The sequence below is a fragment of the Euphorbia lathyris genome, chromosome 10 (assembly GCF_963576675.1).
Source record: "Euphorbia lathyris chromosome 10, ddEupLath1.1, whole genome shotgun sequence".
Classification (NCBI taxonomy): domain Eukaryota; kingdom Viridiplantae; phylum Streptophyta; class Magnoliopsida; order Malpighiales; family Euphorbiaceae; genus Euphorbia; species Euphorbia lathyris.
In genome coordinates, this window is record NC_088919.1 from 26,887,867 (window position 1) to 26,906,433 (window position 18,567).

General features: G+C 35.9%; 1 protein-coding gene and 1 non-coding gene across 2 annotated transcripts; both read right to left on the reverse strand.

Annotated features, from left to right (window-relative positions):
* Positions 1-1,952: 1,952 nt before the first annotated feature.
* LOC136209980 (serine/threonine-protein kinase BRI1-like 2) lies at positions 1,953-5,678 on the reverse strand. The gene has a single exon (XM_066001633.1). The coding sequence runs from the start codon at positions 5,530-5,532 to the stop codon at positions 2,119-2,121; it is 3,414 nt and encodes a 1,137-aa protein (XP_065857705.1). The 5' UTR covers positions 5,533-5,678; the 3' UTR covers positions 1,953-2,118.
* An 11,589-nt stretch (positions 5,679-17,267) lies between these two features.
* LOC136210050 (small nucleolar RNA R71) lies at positions 17,268-17,374 on the reverse strand. Its single transcript, XR_010677761.1, has one exon. It is a non-coding gene; the product is annotated as a small nucleolar RNA R71 (small nucleolar RNA).
* Positions 17,375-18,567: the final 1,193 nt, after the last annotated feature.

Here is an 18,567-nt window from a genome sequence, read left to right on the forward strand (position 1 = left end):
ATAATCTTAATTCACTACAATAACTCGAGGAGTTAGAATTACTAATCTAATCATCTTAAGTTTCTTAATCATAGATCGAGAGATTGGATTGAGAATCTTAATAATCACATATTTTGTTAAGTAAATATTAACTAGTATCTCGTGTTATGCATGATGAATCATGGAATTAGTTTAGATTAGAACAAATAAGTTAGATAAATTCAATTACCAAATTAATGATTTTCTATAAAACAAGAGAAACTAAATAAGGAAACAATACACATTAAATGTCAATTGCGTTCCTTTTGGGTCGATATCTTTTATTACTACAAGCAAAACTGTGCACTTGCGGAATTCGCCTAACAAATTTTTGGCCGTTGCCAGGGAATGCCAAGTTGACTTACTTATTTATTATTATTGTTTTATTTTATTCCGAATCTTGATTTATAGACTTATAATATAGTTTATGTATTTATTTTGTAGTTTATTTCTTTACTGAGGGTAGTCCTTAAGACCAGCACTTATTGTTTTAACATTTGCATTTAGATTTTCCATAGCTACACAGGATGGAAATGGAGAATTGGTCATGCTAAAATTCATAGCATAAATTTACAAAAAGGATTAGAGGATACAGGTGAAGAATCACAAGAGAAATTTTTCAGAAAAATGTCTGTCGCACCCGTGAATACACTTTCATGGACGTGACAGAAGAAAATCATTCGCCAGCAGAAAAATCCACGACGAGGTTGTTTCCGTGGGATAGGTTGTTCCTCATCATCATTCTTCATATATCGTTTCTTTGAGATCAAAAAACGAATTCGAGCTAATATCATCTAAACCAGGTTTGGATGTGAGATTGAAATCTGTGATCTTTTCTTTGCCTATCTGATGAGTGTCAATTTCAATGGTGGGATCACAACTTGATTAAATAACATTCTCCTTCTTCAAAACTCACGGTAGTTGTGCATCTATTGTCCACGGTTCAAAAATAACATATAGTAGGATAACATCGCTTTGATTCATTCGGCAATACTCTATGAAGCACGTAACATCACTTGAATCAACAATCGGAACTGCTATTCCAAGAACTTTGTTTGGATTGTATGTAGTTTGCATGCCCATACATATGTCAAATGATGTTGAATCAACACGTGCAAGAGTGTAGACTCTCTCTTGTAAAGTTGATTTTTGTTGAAAGCCAAAGCAACTTCAATTCACGATCCTCGTATGTCATGACTTTTCCCTCTATTTTCCGTTGGCCGTTCCACATGATCACGCACAAAAAACGACCGGTTAACATACTGCTACTGTTAAGAAACAAACACATTGTCAAAATAATATCAAAGAAACAAACTCAAAAGAAATGTATTTCGCAGTTCTAACAACTGCGACAGTCACAATCCTTCGCATTTATGTGAACTGCGAACCCTATCTCCGAAGACAATAGCTTCGCAGTTTACAATTCTGCGAAACAAAATCGTAAACTGCAAAGTGATCGGGTTCGATAAATACTCCAAATATCATTTGATGGAGGTGCAAACTAACTTAAAATACACAAAACTAACCTATATAAAGGAATTTATGTGTAAAATCAACAAAATACTTACACAAAGTGCTTGTATTTTGGATTGATGTATGAAATTAAAGTTGGATTACAAAGGATTAGAAAAATTGAGTGAAAGAATTGGTTAAGTTGTTATATATATATATATATATATACACTAAGGGTGTTTTGAGAAGTCTAATTTGAAAGTGTTTAGTTATGTAAGAGGTAGTATAACGAGTCTAAATAGGTAAATGAGGTTTGTAGTTTATCCTACATTAATTGTTTTGTTTGAACCTTGATTTCAATTAGCGCTGTTGTTCAGCTGAACTAATAAAGGGATATGACCTTATATAATATGCCATTTATTTGGGTCAAAATATATGACATTAAGAATTTAGATTAGAGAATTTTCACTAACATATGCATGGACAAGGGAAAAGGGAAAAGCCTTAATACATGCAATTACTTTACTTTTAGGCGCTAGCCAACAAAGCTTAAAACAAGACATTTTCAAACTTTCAAAAAAGAAAAAAAGAAGGAAGACTTGGTATCAAATCTTTAACAGTGCAAGTCTTTTTTGTTTAAAAAAAAAATTAAGCACTATTGCTGCTTCCATTGGCTAATCCAGGCATGAACTCTCGCAACAAGGCCACAACTTGCAACATGTTTGGCCTTTTTGAAGGGAAGTCATCCACACACTGCAATGTTATCTCCAAATATCTAGCCATTTCCTTAACTTCTTCAGCTTCAGCTTCATCTGTTCCTTTACTCACTGATAACAATTCTTGGTCAATAACTTCCATTTGTTTCCCTTCTCTTACTTTAATTTTCACCCATCCCACCAAGTTTGTGTCTCCGAAATCATCCTTGTCTGTAGGCCTTTTTCCTGTGAGTAGTTCAAGCAGTACTACCCCAAATGAATATACATCTCCTTTAGCAGTGCACCTGAAGCTCTGGTAATACTCAGGCGGCACGTATCCAGGAGTTCCTGCTAGCGTGCTTACGCTTAGATGCGTGTCAAGTGCACTTATCAGCCTTGCCATTCCGAAATCTGAAACTCTTGCTTCCATATCCTGATCAAGTAATACGTTGCTCGACTTCATGTCGCGGTGAATGATATGTGGTATGCAGTTATGGTGAAGGAAACATAGTCCTTTTGCTGCTCCTCTTGCTATCTTTTTCCTTTCATCCCAACTCAGTATTCTCCTGTCTTTACTCCTCCTTCCATGGAGCATTTCTTCAAGGCTTCCATACTCCATGAATTCGTACACTAGTAGTCTTTCTTCGCCTATTTTGCAGTAGCCTAGTAGAGGAACAAGGTTTCTGTGCTTGATTTTCCCTAGAGTTTCCATTTCAGCCATGAATTCTCTATCGCCCTGACAGCTCAACCTAATCAACTTCTTTATAGCAACACTTGATCCGTCCTTCAATGTAGCCTTGAACACTTCTCCGAACCCTCCTGAACCGATAAGGCTGTCTGCGGAGAAGCCATTCGTAGCATCAATGAGTTGGGAGAACTTGAGCTTTCTTAGCTGCCTTTGAAAGGTAGCTACATTGATGCTCAATGGCTCTTTTTCTTTCTCAATCTTCCATGTTGTGGCAGCATGAGATGCTTGCAAGCTATTCAGCATCTTTACCTCCTCTGCCTCCCTATGCCTTATACGCATCGCGATCATCCAGACCACCAGAATGCACAGAGAAGCAACAGAAATTAGTATCCCTAAAACAATGCTATTAGCCCATGATGAAGTTGCAGCCTTCCTGCCTTCTCGGCCTCCATCAGTATTAGGACTAGACGTTCCTGCACCATTTCCACCATGGCAGTCAGGCAACGGAACCCCGCAAAGACCAGGATTGTGTTCATACTGTGTGGCTGGAAGTGTACTCAGCTGCCCTCTCTGCGGAATTTCGCCTGTTAATTCATTATAGGACAGATCAATTTGCACCAAGAAAGACAGGTTTGAGAATGAATCAGGAATTTGCCCCTGCAATCTGTTATGAGATGCATCAAAAACCCCCAAATTCTTTAGCTGGCCAAGTGATGGAGGAATCTCTCCTGATAACTGGTTATGTGCTATTACAAGAACTTGCAGAGCCATCATATCCCCGATTTCGTCAGGGATTTTCCCTCGGAGCTGATTGTAAGAAAGATCAAGATATTCCAGGGTTTGGTACTGTGTGAAAAGACTCAGGACTGGCCCTGTATACAACCTTGTGAAATCACAAGTCTTAAGTGTTGGAACTTGCAACAATCTTTCAGATCTGATACCAGCAAATTCAAGCAAACCTCCAACTCCTTGACATGAATTACCCACATTTCTTACAAACACTAAAGTGTTCCCAGATGGAATTCCACCCAATGCTTTGGCACCGAGCTGCCGACCAAGCCTAGCTGGGATTTCCCCTGTAAGTCTATTACTGCCAAGGTCTAACCAAACTAAGCTGCTGCAATTTCCTAGCTCCGTCGGTATTTCTCCGGACAAGCTGTTATTTCCAAGTTGCAGAACAGCTAGCCTTGACAATAGGCCGAATTCTTTGGGAACTTCTCCTGTGATCCGATTGCTTGTAAGAGATATCCATTCAAGATTACTGCAACTAAATAACTCAACTGGAAGTTCACCACTAAGATGATTGTTGTTGAGAATGAGATCTTTGAGGTTTCTGCAATTTCCAAGTTCTGGTGGAATGTTCCCTTCCAAGCCATTGTACCATGCTATAAACTGTTCAAGGTTTTCTAACTGCCCGAGTTCAGCTGGAATCGATCCGTTGAGGTAGTTTATGCTAAAATCAAGTGTCTTTAACTTGGAACATTGTGACAATTGAGCAGGAATTTCTCCTACAATCAGATTATCAGGCATTCGCAGCTCCTCAAGAGCAGCAGCGCCAGGACATATATCTGGTGGAATTGTGCCAGAAAATTTATTTGAACTAAGATCCAAAACTCTCAAATTTTTGCAGTATGAAATGGAAGCAGGAAATGAACCAGAGATGAGATTGTAACTCAACAACAAACTCTCTAATGAGCTGAGATTTTGAAGGAGTGAATCTGGAAAAGTTCCAGATAAGTTATTGTTAGACAAATCAAGAAGTTGCAGCCATGAACAAGAGGAGAAAGACGCAGGAATAGAGCCAGAAATGTTATTAAAAGAAAGCTTAAACTCTAAAAGTGATCCACAAGCATTTCCTAATTCAGAAGGCATCCAACCACTGAGATGATTATGAGAAAAATCCAATCTTTGTAAACTAGTTAGTTCACCAAAAGATCTTGGAATCTCTCCTGTAAGCATATTGAAGGACAAATTCAAACTCTTTAAATTAGTGCAATTGGAAAGCGAAGGAGGAATTGAATCTATTAAATGATTTACTGACAGATCAAATTGCAACAAGGAATTGCAAGAGTTTTCAATTTTCAAGTCATAAATTGGCCCTGTAAAATTGTTATAAGAGAGGTCCAGGGACTGGAATTTATCAGAGTTGGACAAGAGATCATGAGGTAAAGAACCTGTTAAATTATTATGGGAAAGATTGACATAAACAAGATTTGGATTCCTGGAGAAAAAATTGTCAGGAAAAGTACCTACAAGTAGAGCAGAAGATAGTTCAAGATGCTGCAATCCAAAAGGGAGATGAAGCAAAGAAGTGGAATTTACAACAAATAAATTGGAAGATAATTTGAGAGAAGCTAACATATGAAGAGAAGCTAAAGTATCAAAAGATATAATTCCGGAAAGTTTGGCAGATGTAAGATCAAGCTGAGTTACTCTTCCAAGAGAGCAAGAAACTCCATACCAGGCACAGGGGCTTCTCTTTAGCTGCCATCCTGATAAAACTTCATTGGGATCGTTTTGGATCATCTTTTTGAACTGAATCAGAGCAGCAGCATCCGTCTTGATGGAAGAAGTAACAAAACCTTGTTCAGCTACAGATACATGAAACAACAACAACAACATAAAGACAACAACAACAACTGTAAGTTTATGGAAACTCTCAACTGAGATGGCTTCCATTGAAGAAAATATTAGATAGATAGACAAATTAGAAATTCAAACAAGTAGTAGGAATGCAGTGAAATGAATAAAGAAAGGAAAAGGGAGAGACAACTAAAGAAAAAGAAAGTGGTGCATATGATGAGAATTTGTTTCAAGGATTGCAAAGAGAAGAAGAAAAAGGCTTTTACTAAAGAAGAGTTTGCTTTCTTTTATAATTTCTTTTTTTTTTTCTAGTCAGCTTTTAATATAATGGAAAAGGAGGGAACATTGTGGAGGAATATCAAAAGTACACAAAGAATTTAAATTTGAAGAATGTAAATTCCTTTTATTTTCTTTATCAACAAAAAAGAAAATACAATAATGACAAACAAAAAAGAAAAAGAAAAAACAAACCATTGCAGTTTTATATAGCCTTTTTTAGAGTGTAACTTGACTACTTCAAGGGACAAACATCCAATGAGAGACCCCGGATGACACTACGGCACTGTTTGAACTCGGAATCATTTAAGATAGTTGATAAGCGCAATAGAGTTGGATACCAGGAATGGATTCACCACCTAGGCTAGATTCAATTAAGACATTCGATAAATGCAATTTCGTGCATTATTAAATTCTTTTAAGCTCATGACAATTAATGATTTTAATGTTATTCATGTCTTTTAGCATTATACAAGAAAAACATTATTTACTGAGTCTTAGCATGTCGCCTTTTTCAGTTAAAATGATATAAATTTGAAATCACCAAACTTTGCCAGTAACGCCGAACATATCCCCAAATTAACAAGAAAACCACCCTGCCAATTTTCCATATAGTCACGAATCAAACCGCCTGCCGAAGCAGCCCTTGGATTTCCTTTGCTCGCACCATCTGTGTTGATTTTTGTCCACCCTGCTATATGCGGATTCCAACATATCAGTCTCGCACTTTTCTGCCTCAGCTGCATCAGATTGGATTTATTGTATGCGGTTGCACATTCACGGGCTCGGTACAAGATAACATCAGGCAGTACTTCCAATGTCCCTTCTTCCGCAAACAACCAGCCATTTCGTATCCTCCAAATCCACCATATCCCAACTGAAAAAATTATCGACCACTGAATCCCATTCAAAAGCATTTTGCATGAGATATTTTCATCAATCCAGTCCGTGCGATTTAATGCGAAAAAATGTGTTCCCACACTCGCCGACGGTATGAGTCCCATCCAAATTCTGTTAGCTACAGAACAATCCCTTAGTAAATGCAATATGCTTTCTTCCTCTCCGCACCAAGCCACTCTCCTCCGTCATATGACAATGTAACTGAACCTGATTACACAGTATGATGTTCTTTCTAACCAGCCAAACAAAAATTCGGATCTGTTCTGGTACTGCCAGCGACCACACGCCTTTCCACTTCTTGTTATCTACTTCATCACTCAGTCCTGGCCTAATCAAATCATAACAAGTTTTAACTGAATAGTTCCCTGACCTCGTCTCTCTCCAATACCATGAGTCGTTTATGTCATTATCCTGAAAAATAACAACAGATGCGAGTTCATTTAACGTCTCTTACGGTAAAATGGGCGCTAATATTTCCTAGTTCCAGCTTTCACCCAGCCTCCAGTAATCTCTAACTTTCCAGTCTAGTTCCGCCTCAGGAATCAGCCCCACTGCTCGTGACTGTAACATCGAGTCCCCGCTCCAGACTTCCTTCCAGAATGTTCATTGTCTCCCACTCTCCACCAATTTATTCGTGCCATTTTTTACAGCCGCTGCTCCCGCTACTATGCCTTTCCAAGCCAATGATTGACTTCCTCTAGTTTGAAAAATATCAAAACCACTACTATGCCTAACATACTTAGAACGAATCACCTGCACCCAGAGTGCCTTATCTTCAGTTAACACTTTCCAACTTAATTTCCCCAACATAGCAATGTTAAAACCTTGTGTCTGCCGGACCCCGAGACCCCCTTGATTCTTTTGCAGACAAACTGTTTCCCATTTAACCAAGTGTGATTTCCGATTAGAACTTGAGGATCCCCAAAGAAAATCTCTATTACACATATCAAGCCTCTTGCAAATACTCACTGGAAGAAGATCGGTTTCCATCACATAGGACGGAAGCATTGATGTGACTGATTTAACAAGAGTGAGTCTTTGTGCTAGCGACAAAAAATTAGTTTTCCACCCAGAGAGACGCGCATTAACTCTATCAACCACATACTTAAAAGTATTCTTGTTGACACGGGCATGGAGGAGAGGCATACCTAAGTATCTCCCAAGGTTGTCAGTCTTTTCAAAGCCTAATATATCACAGATTCCCCTACTCACAGCATTAGAGACATTTGTAGAGAAGTAGACTCTAGATTTACCAAGATTTATTTTTTGTCCTGAGCAATTACAGAATTGAGTCATGATGTTGTTTATTGCCACCACTTGACTGAGATCCTCTTTCACCATCAATACAATATCATCTGCACAAAATACATGTGTAAGTAACGGACCTGATCATGATAGCTTCATAGGTTTCCAAACGTTACACTGTATTGCGTCATTGATCATATGGCTAAAAATGGAACCGCAATAAAATCGACGTCGATGAAATTTTTGCATGCAATGTAGCAGTTGATGTTATGGATAAAAATGAGGATCATGAACCAAAATCCATTGAAGAGTGTACACAAAGTAATAATTGGCCAAAATGGAAAGAAGCAATTGAGACAGAATTGAAATCTCTTGCAAAAAGAGAAGTATTTGGACCTGTAGTCCGTACACCTAAAGGTGTAAAACCGATGGGACATAAATGGGTCTTTGTGAGAAAAAGGAATGAAAATGGTGAAATTGTGAGATATAAAGCACGTTTAGTTGCACAAGGATTCTCACAAAGACCTGGAATTGATTATAAAGAAACATACTCCCTCGTGGTGGATGCAACTACTTTTAGGTTTCTTATAAGTCTAGCAATAAGAGAAGGGCTTGATTTATTTAATGGATGTAGTCACAGCCTACTTATATGGGCCACTGGATAATGACATTTATATGAAAATCTTTGAAGGATCTAAAATGCAAGAAAAATATGAAAAATAAGAACTTTATTTGATAAAGTTACATATGTCTTTGTATGGACTGAAACAATCTGCGCGCATGTGATATAACCGTCTTTGTGAATATTTGCTGAAATAGGGTTATAAGAATGATCAAATTTGTCCATGTATTTTCATAAAGAGATCAGAAACTGAATTTTCCATCATTTCTATTTATGTAGATGATATGAATATTATTGGAACTCCTGAAGAGATTCCAAAAGTAGTGGATTATTTGAAAAGGGAATTTGAGATGAAAGATCTTGGAAAGACAAAATTTTATCTTCACTTACAAATTGGTCGTAGTTAATTATGTATATAGTTCTTTGTTTGCTTGTTTACATGTTTATCACAATTGAATTTCATGCTTATAATGAACGTAAGTGGTTAGTTATATGCATAGTTATATTGTTTATATGCTCACTCTTATCTAATTGTTGAACTTGTAATTGCAATGTTTGATTGGTTGATGTGTCAAGCTTGTGGTAATAAATGACTAAGTGCTATTAGCATTTATTGTTATTAATGATAATTGAGATTGAAATGTGATTGATGGTTGGTATGTAATTATTTAGTCATTAATTCTATTTAGGTGAATTAATTATTTATAATGGCTGTTCGATTACTTGATGTAAATAGAGATCATTTCCGACCTCAATAAGGTAGAGAAGAAATTCTTGGTCCTGAACTACCATATCTTAGTGCAATAGGTACACTAATGTATCTTGCTAACAATACGAGGCCAGATATTGCTTTTTATGTCAATTTGTTATCCAGATAAAGTTTTGCATCTACACGAAGGCATTGGAATTAAGCATATATTATGTTATCTTCAAGGAACTATTGATTCAGGATATTTATTCACATATGGAAGGACAACTGAAGGAAAATAGGCAATCGTAAGGCAGCGGAAATACAAAAAAAAATTTACCTATTTCCTTAAGCCAAGATCCGTTAATTGTTATTTCATACAAAGAAGGATAGAAGGAAATACCTTATTTGACGAACTATCTACCGTTACTAACGAAGTGCCCTCAACTCTAGTTCCAAGTTCACGAGCACAAAGAAAATACAAGATCAAATAAGTCAGAATCTCAACCAAAAGAAAAACAATCAATAAAGATTGTCTCTAATAAATCAACACAAGATCAAAGAGAAAAAGGAAGAGATAGAATTAATCGAATGGAAGCAAACGGAGCGATTTCATCCTCTACGATAGGGGGGTCGAAATTCTCTCTCTCTCATGGATTAGGGTTGGCCGAATTTCACCAATAAGGGGGATATAAATAACCTCTTGTGTCTAAACCCTAGTTAGATAGAATTAGGTTACTTATTAAGAGTTTTATTCTAAATAATACTCTATTAATATTATCTATAATTATATCTAAATATAAAGATAATATTAAGTTATTTGATAGAATAATAATTAAAAGCAATTTAATCACATTAAACCTTCTAACTTAATTATCCTATAATTAATTTAACCACAATTATAATCTAATTACAATTGTCTAAAATAAATTAATTTCCACATGTATTTTAATACATGTAATCCCCCCCCCCCCCCTCTCACTATTGGGCCTTAATGGACTATGTTGGGCTTCCATCTATTAATTACTATCCATTCCTCTTTTGGTTCTAAGTCTCACGTGTGACCCATTAGGTTCTTATTGCTACTAGTCGTATACAACCATTAAATTAATTTCCCAAAATTACATTTAATCTTTGTATAACAGAATGAGTGCGATGACTGTGAATAGCAAAACCGTAAACATTCCCCCAGAGCTATAAGAAGACAGGTTGATTCCATCGTTGACATTTTCGTATTAGTAACAGTATAATTCGATCCTTTATCAACTACATCCTTGATACGAATTTTATGACTATGGATTATGTCAAGTCATATATAGCGAGACATTCGTTTTACTTGTACAGGTCGAGTTAACTCCGAATAGATAGGTTAAGTGAAGTCTCTATTTCAATTCTTAAGCTATCACCTCACAAGGATTTAGAGTTAAGTCTTCCACAAGTGATCCTTGGATATATCTCCCATTTATCAGGAGTGACAAATGCTCAATCCAATGCTAACTATTCTGCAATTACTTCCTGTGATACCCAACGTCTGCCCGCACACATCCCAGAGTCATCTCTGTTATGGATCGTGTTTGAACAGAGTCAAAGTATCACATTCCATAATCCAGAATTACTAATTAACATTCCTTTGAGTCTGAGGATTACTTATACCTATTAATACCAATGTGATGAACAGGTGGCACGGGATAAATCCATCCATCCTGTTATCTCAAGTCGGGTCCCCAATCCTAATGAACTCCTTCACAGGATCCATGTAAATGTCCAGATATCCACATATCTGAAGATTGTGAGATCAGCTCTCTGTCTCGACAGAAAACATTGTTACATACAAGTCTCTACAGTATTATGTCAATCCCTATTCAAAACATATTACTTGACTTGGGGTGGTTTTAAGTTTATTAGTTTATTATAATGTTTTGTCTCACTTCATGCTTGTATGAACACTTTATAATCACTTTAAATAAACTCAAGGATTTCCTTTTATTAGACTTATTTAGTTTTTAAAAGTAATTGCTTTTATATAGTAGAAAACCATATCTTATTTAAACAAATGATATAAAAGAACAATTCATTTACAACTGGTTTATATCCTAGAACAATTGACTATAGGACAATAAAACCCCAACAACAACTATATCTTGGCGCTCTACAAAGCAAACTATTACAACTACTTCTTCAAATCACATTGAGTTAATAGTTATGCATCAAGCAAGTCGAGAATGTGTTTGGCTAATATTGTTAACTAAGCATATACGAGAGTCATGTGGTAGATCATCAGATGAAGGAACACCGACTACAATATATGAAGATAATGCAGATTGCATTGCTTAACTTAAAGAAGGATGCATTAAAGGAGATAGAATAAAGCACATTTCACCAAAGTTTTTCTTTACGCACGATCTTCAAAAGAACGGTGAAATCAATATTCAGCAAATTCGATCTAGTGACAATCTGGCAGATTTGTTCACAAAGGAATTACCTTCTACAACTTTCAAGAAGTTGGTTTACGTTATTGGAATGCATCGTCTTAAAGACCTTCAGTAATATTGCGAATAAGGGAAGTAAATATTGTACTCTTTTTCCCTTAACCAATGGTTTTGTCCCACTGGGTTTTACTTTGTAAAGGTTTTTAATGAGGCAGTGCCCTATCCGCATGGATGGACATCCAATGGGAAGTGTTATGAATAAATTGATGGATGTCCATAAGTATAACCATTGTAACTCCTCATTCTGTAATGTTGTAACTCTCCATTCATTAAGGGTGTAACTCTGTATTCCTTAATGTTTGTAACTCCATAATTTATGTTCTTATGTAACCTATATATTCATAAGCCTATAAATATAAGTTTCTTTCATGTAATAGAGTACAAGCAAAAAGACAAGTGAAATACAATCATACACTCTCTCCATTGCATACACTATCAAATGATTATTTAGAATGAGTTAATAAAATAAAATAAAAATGTGTAATGTTAACTCTAGGGCAATGTATACATCGTCCTGTCCAAATCATAGGTCATCATAAATTGCTTCTATGATGTAGCACCTCTAGATGGTAACAGACCCTTTCAAGGTGGTAGCACCCTCTTTCTGAGCGTTGCTGTAGATACCGAGTCGGAGGACCTGTGACGAAAACCCACGATAAACGGCTGAGGCTGTTGATTCTGCTAATTTGAAAATTTAAAGATAATCAAATCAAGAAAAACCGCAGAGAGCCGGCGCTTACAAGCTCTACGAGCAGACTCGGTATCTCCCGGATATACCCTAATGGTCGGACGTCGACCAGTGAACGGTTGGCGCAACGCCCGGCGTGCCGAGCGTCGCCCCGCGGACGTTGCTCCCGGCACGCTGGATGCACGTCTGACGAGCGTTGGACGGACGCCCGACGATATCGAGATGGGCATCCCCGACGGACGTTGGGCGCACACCCAACGCTGTGCGTCGCCCAACGATTGATGGGCGTCCATCCAACGATCGTTGGCTATCCGTCCAACGATCGCTGGGCGTCGCCCAATGATTGTTGGGCGTACACGCCCAACCTTGGGATCCATGCCTATAAAAAAAAGGCACGGATCCCAATGCAACTGGGGGGACCTTTTTTGGGAGAAAAGTTTTGAAAAAAAAATATTTTTCTAAAAAATTAAAATTTTGAAAAAGTTAAAAATTGGACAAAATACAAAAAAACACCAAAAACCTTAAGTCGTGGAATCAACCGACTTCGACTGTCAATACCGATTTAGAGGTATTATCCGAGGACTAGACTCGTTCAATTTATTTATTTCGTTTATTTATAGTTTTATTTATTTATTTATTTATTTATAGTTTTAGTCATTTATTTTATTTGTCACTTTCATTTACTCATTTCTATTTATTTATTTATTTTCCGTTTCGTATTAAATAAATATTTGGTTTTGGTTTGAAAACAAAAAACCTCGTTTCGAGTCCCAATACGAACCGTGAGCCGGTTTAAGGGTAGTTTGGGACTAAAACATTGTAGATCTAGAATTTAAAAGTGTTTTTTAATTAATGTTTTAAAATAAAACATCGTTTTGGGAGTTTCCGTGATAGACTATGACCCGATTTGGGTAGTTCGGAGACCAAAATGATAGAATAGATTAGATCTAAAGTCTTTTAATAAATCTAGAAAGTATAGAGACTGATTCTGTAACTTTGCCGTTTCTGTTACTAAAAGCAGTTTAGCGACGGATTTTCCGCTAAAGCTGCTGAAACTTAAAAAATGTCTTTTTAAGCCATTTTTCTTACCTTTTTGACAATTTTTCTTATATATATGTATATATAACTATGTAATATATTTATTAAAATTATTTTGGGGTATATAACTAATAATTACTTATTATGTATTTACTTATTATATATTTGGGTATCGTTTATACTAATTTGGCTTTGTGAAATTATATGTATGTATATATTCTCTAAATTCATTTAAACTATATTAATTATTGGTTTTTTGGGTTATTTACTTAGACCTTTTGGGATAACTAATTAATAAATATTTTTGGAGTTTAATAGATTTTATTTTGGTGTTAATATTAGGGTGTACATTTGGGTTGGTAATTTCTATATATATTTATTATGTAAAAACCATTTTGGGTTAAATGTTATTTTTCTATTTTTCTATTTATGAACATTGTTCATTCTTTTTACTTGTTTTTAATTAAAATTAAGGGTTTACTACACTTAGTATTATTTTCATTATCATTATTACATATACATAGTTATAGTATATATTATTTCTTCACTAATTTTTAATTTATAGGTATAATTACCATTTTTACTAAAAATGTATATCTATATCTATATTTATTCTTCTTCTTTTGACATTTATATGTATATACTTCAAATATATTTGGTTGGGTGAGTGTTTGGGTTAGTTTGTTCATTATGGTAATTATGTTTAAGTGGGGATTAATTTGAGGGAAAATGGAAAAAATGAATCACAAAAAAGGAATTTCAATTTGGTTATTTAAATTAAAATTATTTAGAGGCTTTCAAGATGTAAATAAGAGTTTTCTTTAACTTCTTTTCCCATTCTAAATGACTTTCTAAAATGTCATGTTTTGAAACCTTAACCTGTTCCAACGACGGGTTAAGCGAACATTGTAATTAAAAGTGTTTACAGTAAATAATAAGAGTTTTAAAATCGATTTTCTATTAAGACAGTTTTGTACAAAATGAATGGACTTGTATGCTTAATCACGTTTTCAGTTGAATTTTCTTTTTTCACGTTTTCGAGCACTCGAGTCGTTCCAACGGCGATTCGAGTGAAAAGCATGTGAATCAACGAGGTTTTGAAACGTGTCTAAATCGTTCCAACGGTAATTAAGGCATGAACCGTGTGAATAAACTTGCTTTCGGGAAGAGAAATTAGTTTAGACTTGATGTATATAGCTTAGGAGAATATTCTCATGTCATAATTTACCGATTCTTCTCTCCATCTCCCTCCTTCTTCTACATACTCTAATTCATATAAATGGGTGATTCTTTACTAAAATGGCTTTCAATAATATATGCTCAAAACGGCTTTCAAAACGAGAAACAAAAGGTTTCAAATGAATTTTAAACATAAAGAAATATGCGATTAGTCCGTTAGCGTCTAAGGTGTTAAGTAGGAGGCCGGTGGTTCAGAATCGGGAGATGTTGGGGCGCCTAGTAGCCTTTCTCCGGAAAAGGAGCTAGCCTTCTCGGCTCGTACCTAATTTCCTGAACCCTCACCGGTCTCCCTCAAGGGATCGGTGTTCATTTCCCATTTGTGGGTGCCGACTCTTACATACTCTGAGCTCTGGTCCTGCCGAGTAGCTTGATTACTAGATTGGTTGCTTTCGGCGCTAATCACAGCATCTGTCATCAACGGTGTCTACTCTCTGGGTCTTCCGGGCGAGGCCTGGTGTTAAGCCCAAAATATACCTAAAATATCATCATTATTTACATCAGTTTTGCTACGAATTTATGATGTTTATATCGATTTAGAGTACTTTTACGTCTGAATATGTTTCTTTCATGCAAGGTACCTAACTATTTGGTAAAATCCAAATAGGAGCGAAAAAGGTCAGAAACAAAGGAAAAACCCTACGAAAATAGTCAAAGACGAAGAAAATCAAACATACCGAAACAAAGACGGGAGACGACGTCGAGACCGGGAAGAATCACCCGTGTTGCGACCGAGATTCCCTAATCTTGGTCGCGACACGTGTCCTCCTGATCTTTCTCTCCCTCCGTTTTTGAAGACCAAAACCTGCCCCCCTAATCTCGGTAGAGATTTACCATTCTCGGTAACATCAGATTTTCTGTCAGCACAATATACATATGTTCGATTTCAAAGAAATGCGTCCGTTCGAGTGGATAGAAATGTCTCTTCACAGCAGACACGTCCCCTAGACACGACTCTTCAACATCTATAAATAAAGAGTTGATTCAGAGTTGTGGAGAGACAGTTAGATAATTAAGATTTAGTGCAGAAATTCTGAGTAAAAAATGATTCAGAGTTAGAAGTTCGATTTTGTAAAAACGATATGATGTACATACATTGTTTATTTATCAATTACAAACACAGTAGCATTTAGATTTAGATTAAGATTTGTTCGATGATTAGTTTACATTTTGGTAGTAGAAGAACCATCTCTATTCCGAAGATTCAGCGAGAAGATTAAGTAGCGGATTCGACCCCGGAGCCTGACAAACTCTAACGAGGTTTGAGGATGACAACTCGGACTCACTAAGTCCTCTTGAATGCTTCTATGCTTTTTATTCTCTGTAAACTTGTATCAAATTCACATTTCATCTAATAAAGGTCATTCGATTCAATATAATTTTATGTAGCACTTTGGTAAAAGATCCGAAGTGAGTTCTGGTGTTTTCATTAAAACGTAGTTAAATTCAATATCTTTACAAGGAAACTTTGTTGAACACTTAGGCAAATTCATTCTTAAGGACGATATGATCGTTAAGTCGGCTTATCGAAAATAAGTGTTAATTTGATTAAGGTAGTAATCTAACCCGACCGTAGGAGGATTGTCTGTGGTTCAAAGCCTTTTAATTGAAGGAGTTTATGTTATTACACTTTCTTAATTTATACAAAGTTTAAAGTTGTTTTCTTTGCTTAATGCAAACGAATACAATTAATCTCTTATTTTAAACACTAAACGTTTCTGTTTTGTAATTCATATTCAAAATAGAATTGATTTCTAACATTCTACATATATTCTAATCTGATTCTTATTAAATCAATCTCAAAACCCAATTTCATCAAACGATTTTCCATATTATAAACCTAAAACGTGAATCAAACTGAATTAAAATAAGTTTTCATTGAAAAACATTCCATGTGGGATCGATATCTTTTTATTACTACAAGCGAAACCGTGCACTTGCGGAAATCGCTCAACAAGTTTTTGGCGCCGTTGCCGAGGAACGCCAAAATTTTTAGCAAAAATTTAGATGTTTCGTGTTTTATTTCGAATCTAGGTTTATACATACTTATTTTAACTTTTATATTTTATTTATTTTTAATTACTAATATATTTATTTTTCAAATTCTGTTTTGAAGGTAGTCTTGGTTCGTGCAAAAATTTCAAGTTCATGCGCAGTTCTCGAATTTCAGGCATTCCACCAAACCTGTTAGATCCAGAAATTGAAAAGACACTTAAAAAGAAAAAGAAAGACAAGAAAAACAAAAACAAACAAAATTCCGAGCCAGAAAATATGGCAAATCCACAAACACGTGTGGAATACACTAGGCCAGGGGTGGCCTGTGTAACAAACAGTATAGTTAGACCCCCAATAAACGCACACCAATTTGAAATTAAGCCAGCTTTGCTTAATATGTTGCAAAACAATGTAACGTTTTATGGATTACCTAACGAAAACCCAAATGCCCATTTGACAAATTTCTTAAAAATTTGTGACACTTTCAAAATGACAGATGTGCCTGCCGAAGCAGTCAAACTTCGCCTCTTTCCTTTCACCTTGAAGGACAAGGCAAAAATTTGGCTAACTTCTATGCCAGCCGCAACATTCGAAACTTGGGACCAACTAGCCCAAGCGTTTTTATCAAAATATTTCCCTTTAGCAAAAACAACAAGAGTCATAAAAGAGTTAACATCTTTTTCTCAAAATGATAATGAAACTCTTTATGAAGCTTGGGAACATTTTAAAGAACTTCAACGTTTATGCCCACACCACCAATTACCCGATGCACTTTTAATGCAAACATTTTATAATGGGATAAATCCTACAACTAGAGGTTCATTAGACGCTATGTCGGGAGGGTTATTTATGAAGAAGACATCTGCCCAAGCAAGAGAACTTTTGGAGGAAATGGCAATCAACAGTAGTATGTGGCCCGTAGAACGTGGACACATACCGGTGGCGAAACCATCGTCCTCAACCACATCATCCGTTAAAGGTATAGTGAATCTTGATCCAGTCGCGATGTTACAAGCCCAATTTTCTGCCTTGTCGCACAAAATTGATAGGTTTATGGCACCGTGCGATACCATAGGTTTAAATGTTTTAAGAAAAATTTGTTTAAGAGTTTAATTTGATTATATTCAATATAGTTAAATTAAAAGGTTAAATAAGTTTTGGAAGCAATAAAATTGTGAATAATCATATTTTGTATAAGTTATATTTAATCTAATTTATATTTGATATAGTTTGATTAGTGATACAAGTAATATGGACAAGATTACGAGGCTAAATATTCATGTAAAAACCTTCAAATATCTAGTTTTCAACCAAAATTGGAGGAAATAACCAGAAATGACAGTTTAAAAAGGATTCCTCCGAACAGCTAGGATGAGAAATAGAACATCATAAACAACAGCATAAATGGGTCAAATTGGCGGGTTATAGATTAACGTGCGGGTCAGGCAAGACAACAGAGAGAAAGAAAGTGTGGATTGCAAGGCGGCATCCATCTTGTGCCAAGTGGAGGGTGTTGATTTCATTATCCTTGTAATAGTGTTTTAGTACCTTTTTACCCTTTGTTTTAGGGTTCATTTTGCTGCCTATAAGTACATTATCGTGTAGCTTAAGGTTGGTACCTCGTTTTCAGCCACCTTTTATTCTCTGCACTTTATTTTGTCGGACGGAATATTTCTGTAGAACAAGCTGTTCACTCATGAGAATGAGTGAGTAGTCCATTTTGCAGGCCTAGCCAGCTATAAACGGCGACTGTAAGTTTACTGTTTATCAATGAAGTATTTCCATCCACGATTGATTGCTCATAGTATGCTAAATGTGTATATTAGGATCAAATCTATGTTTAAGTTATTGAGGATGACACGACAATGCTTCGAAGTAACAAAACTGGCAATGTGGTTTATATCGTTATGGATGGACACAAAAACAGCCATATATTGAGGTTTCATCTAATGAA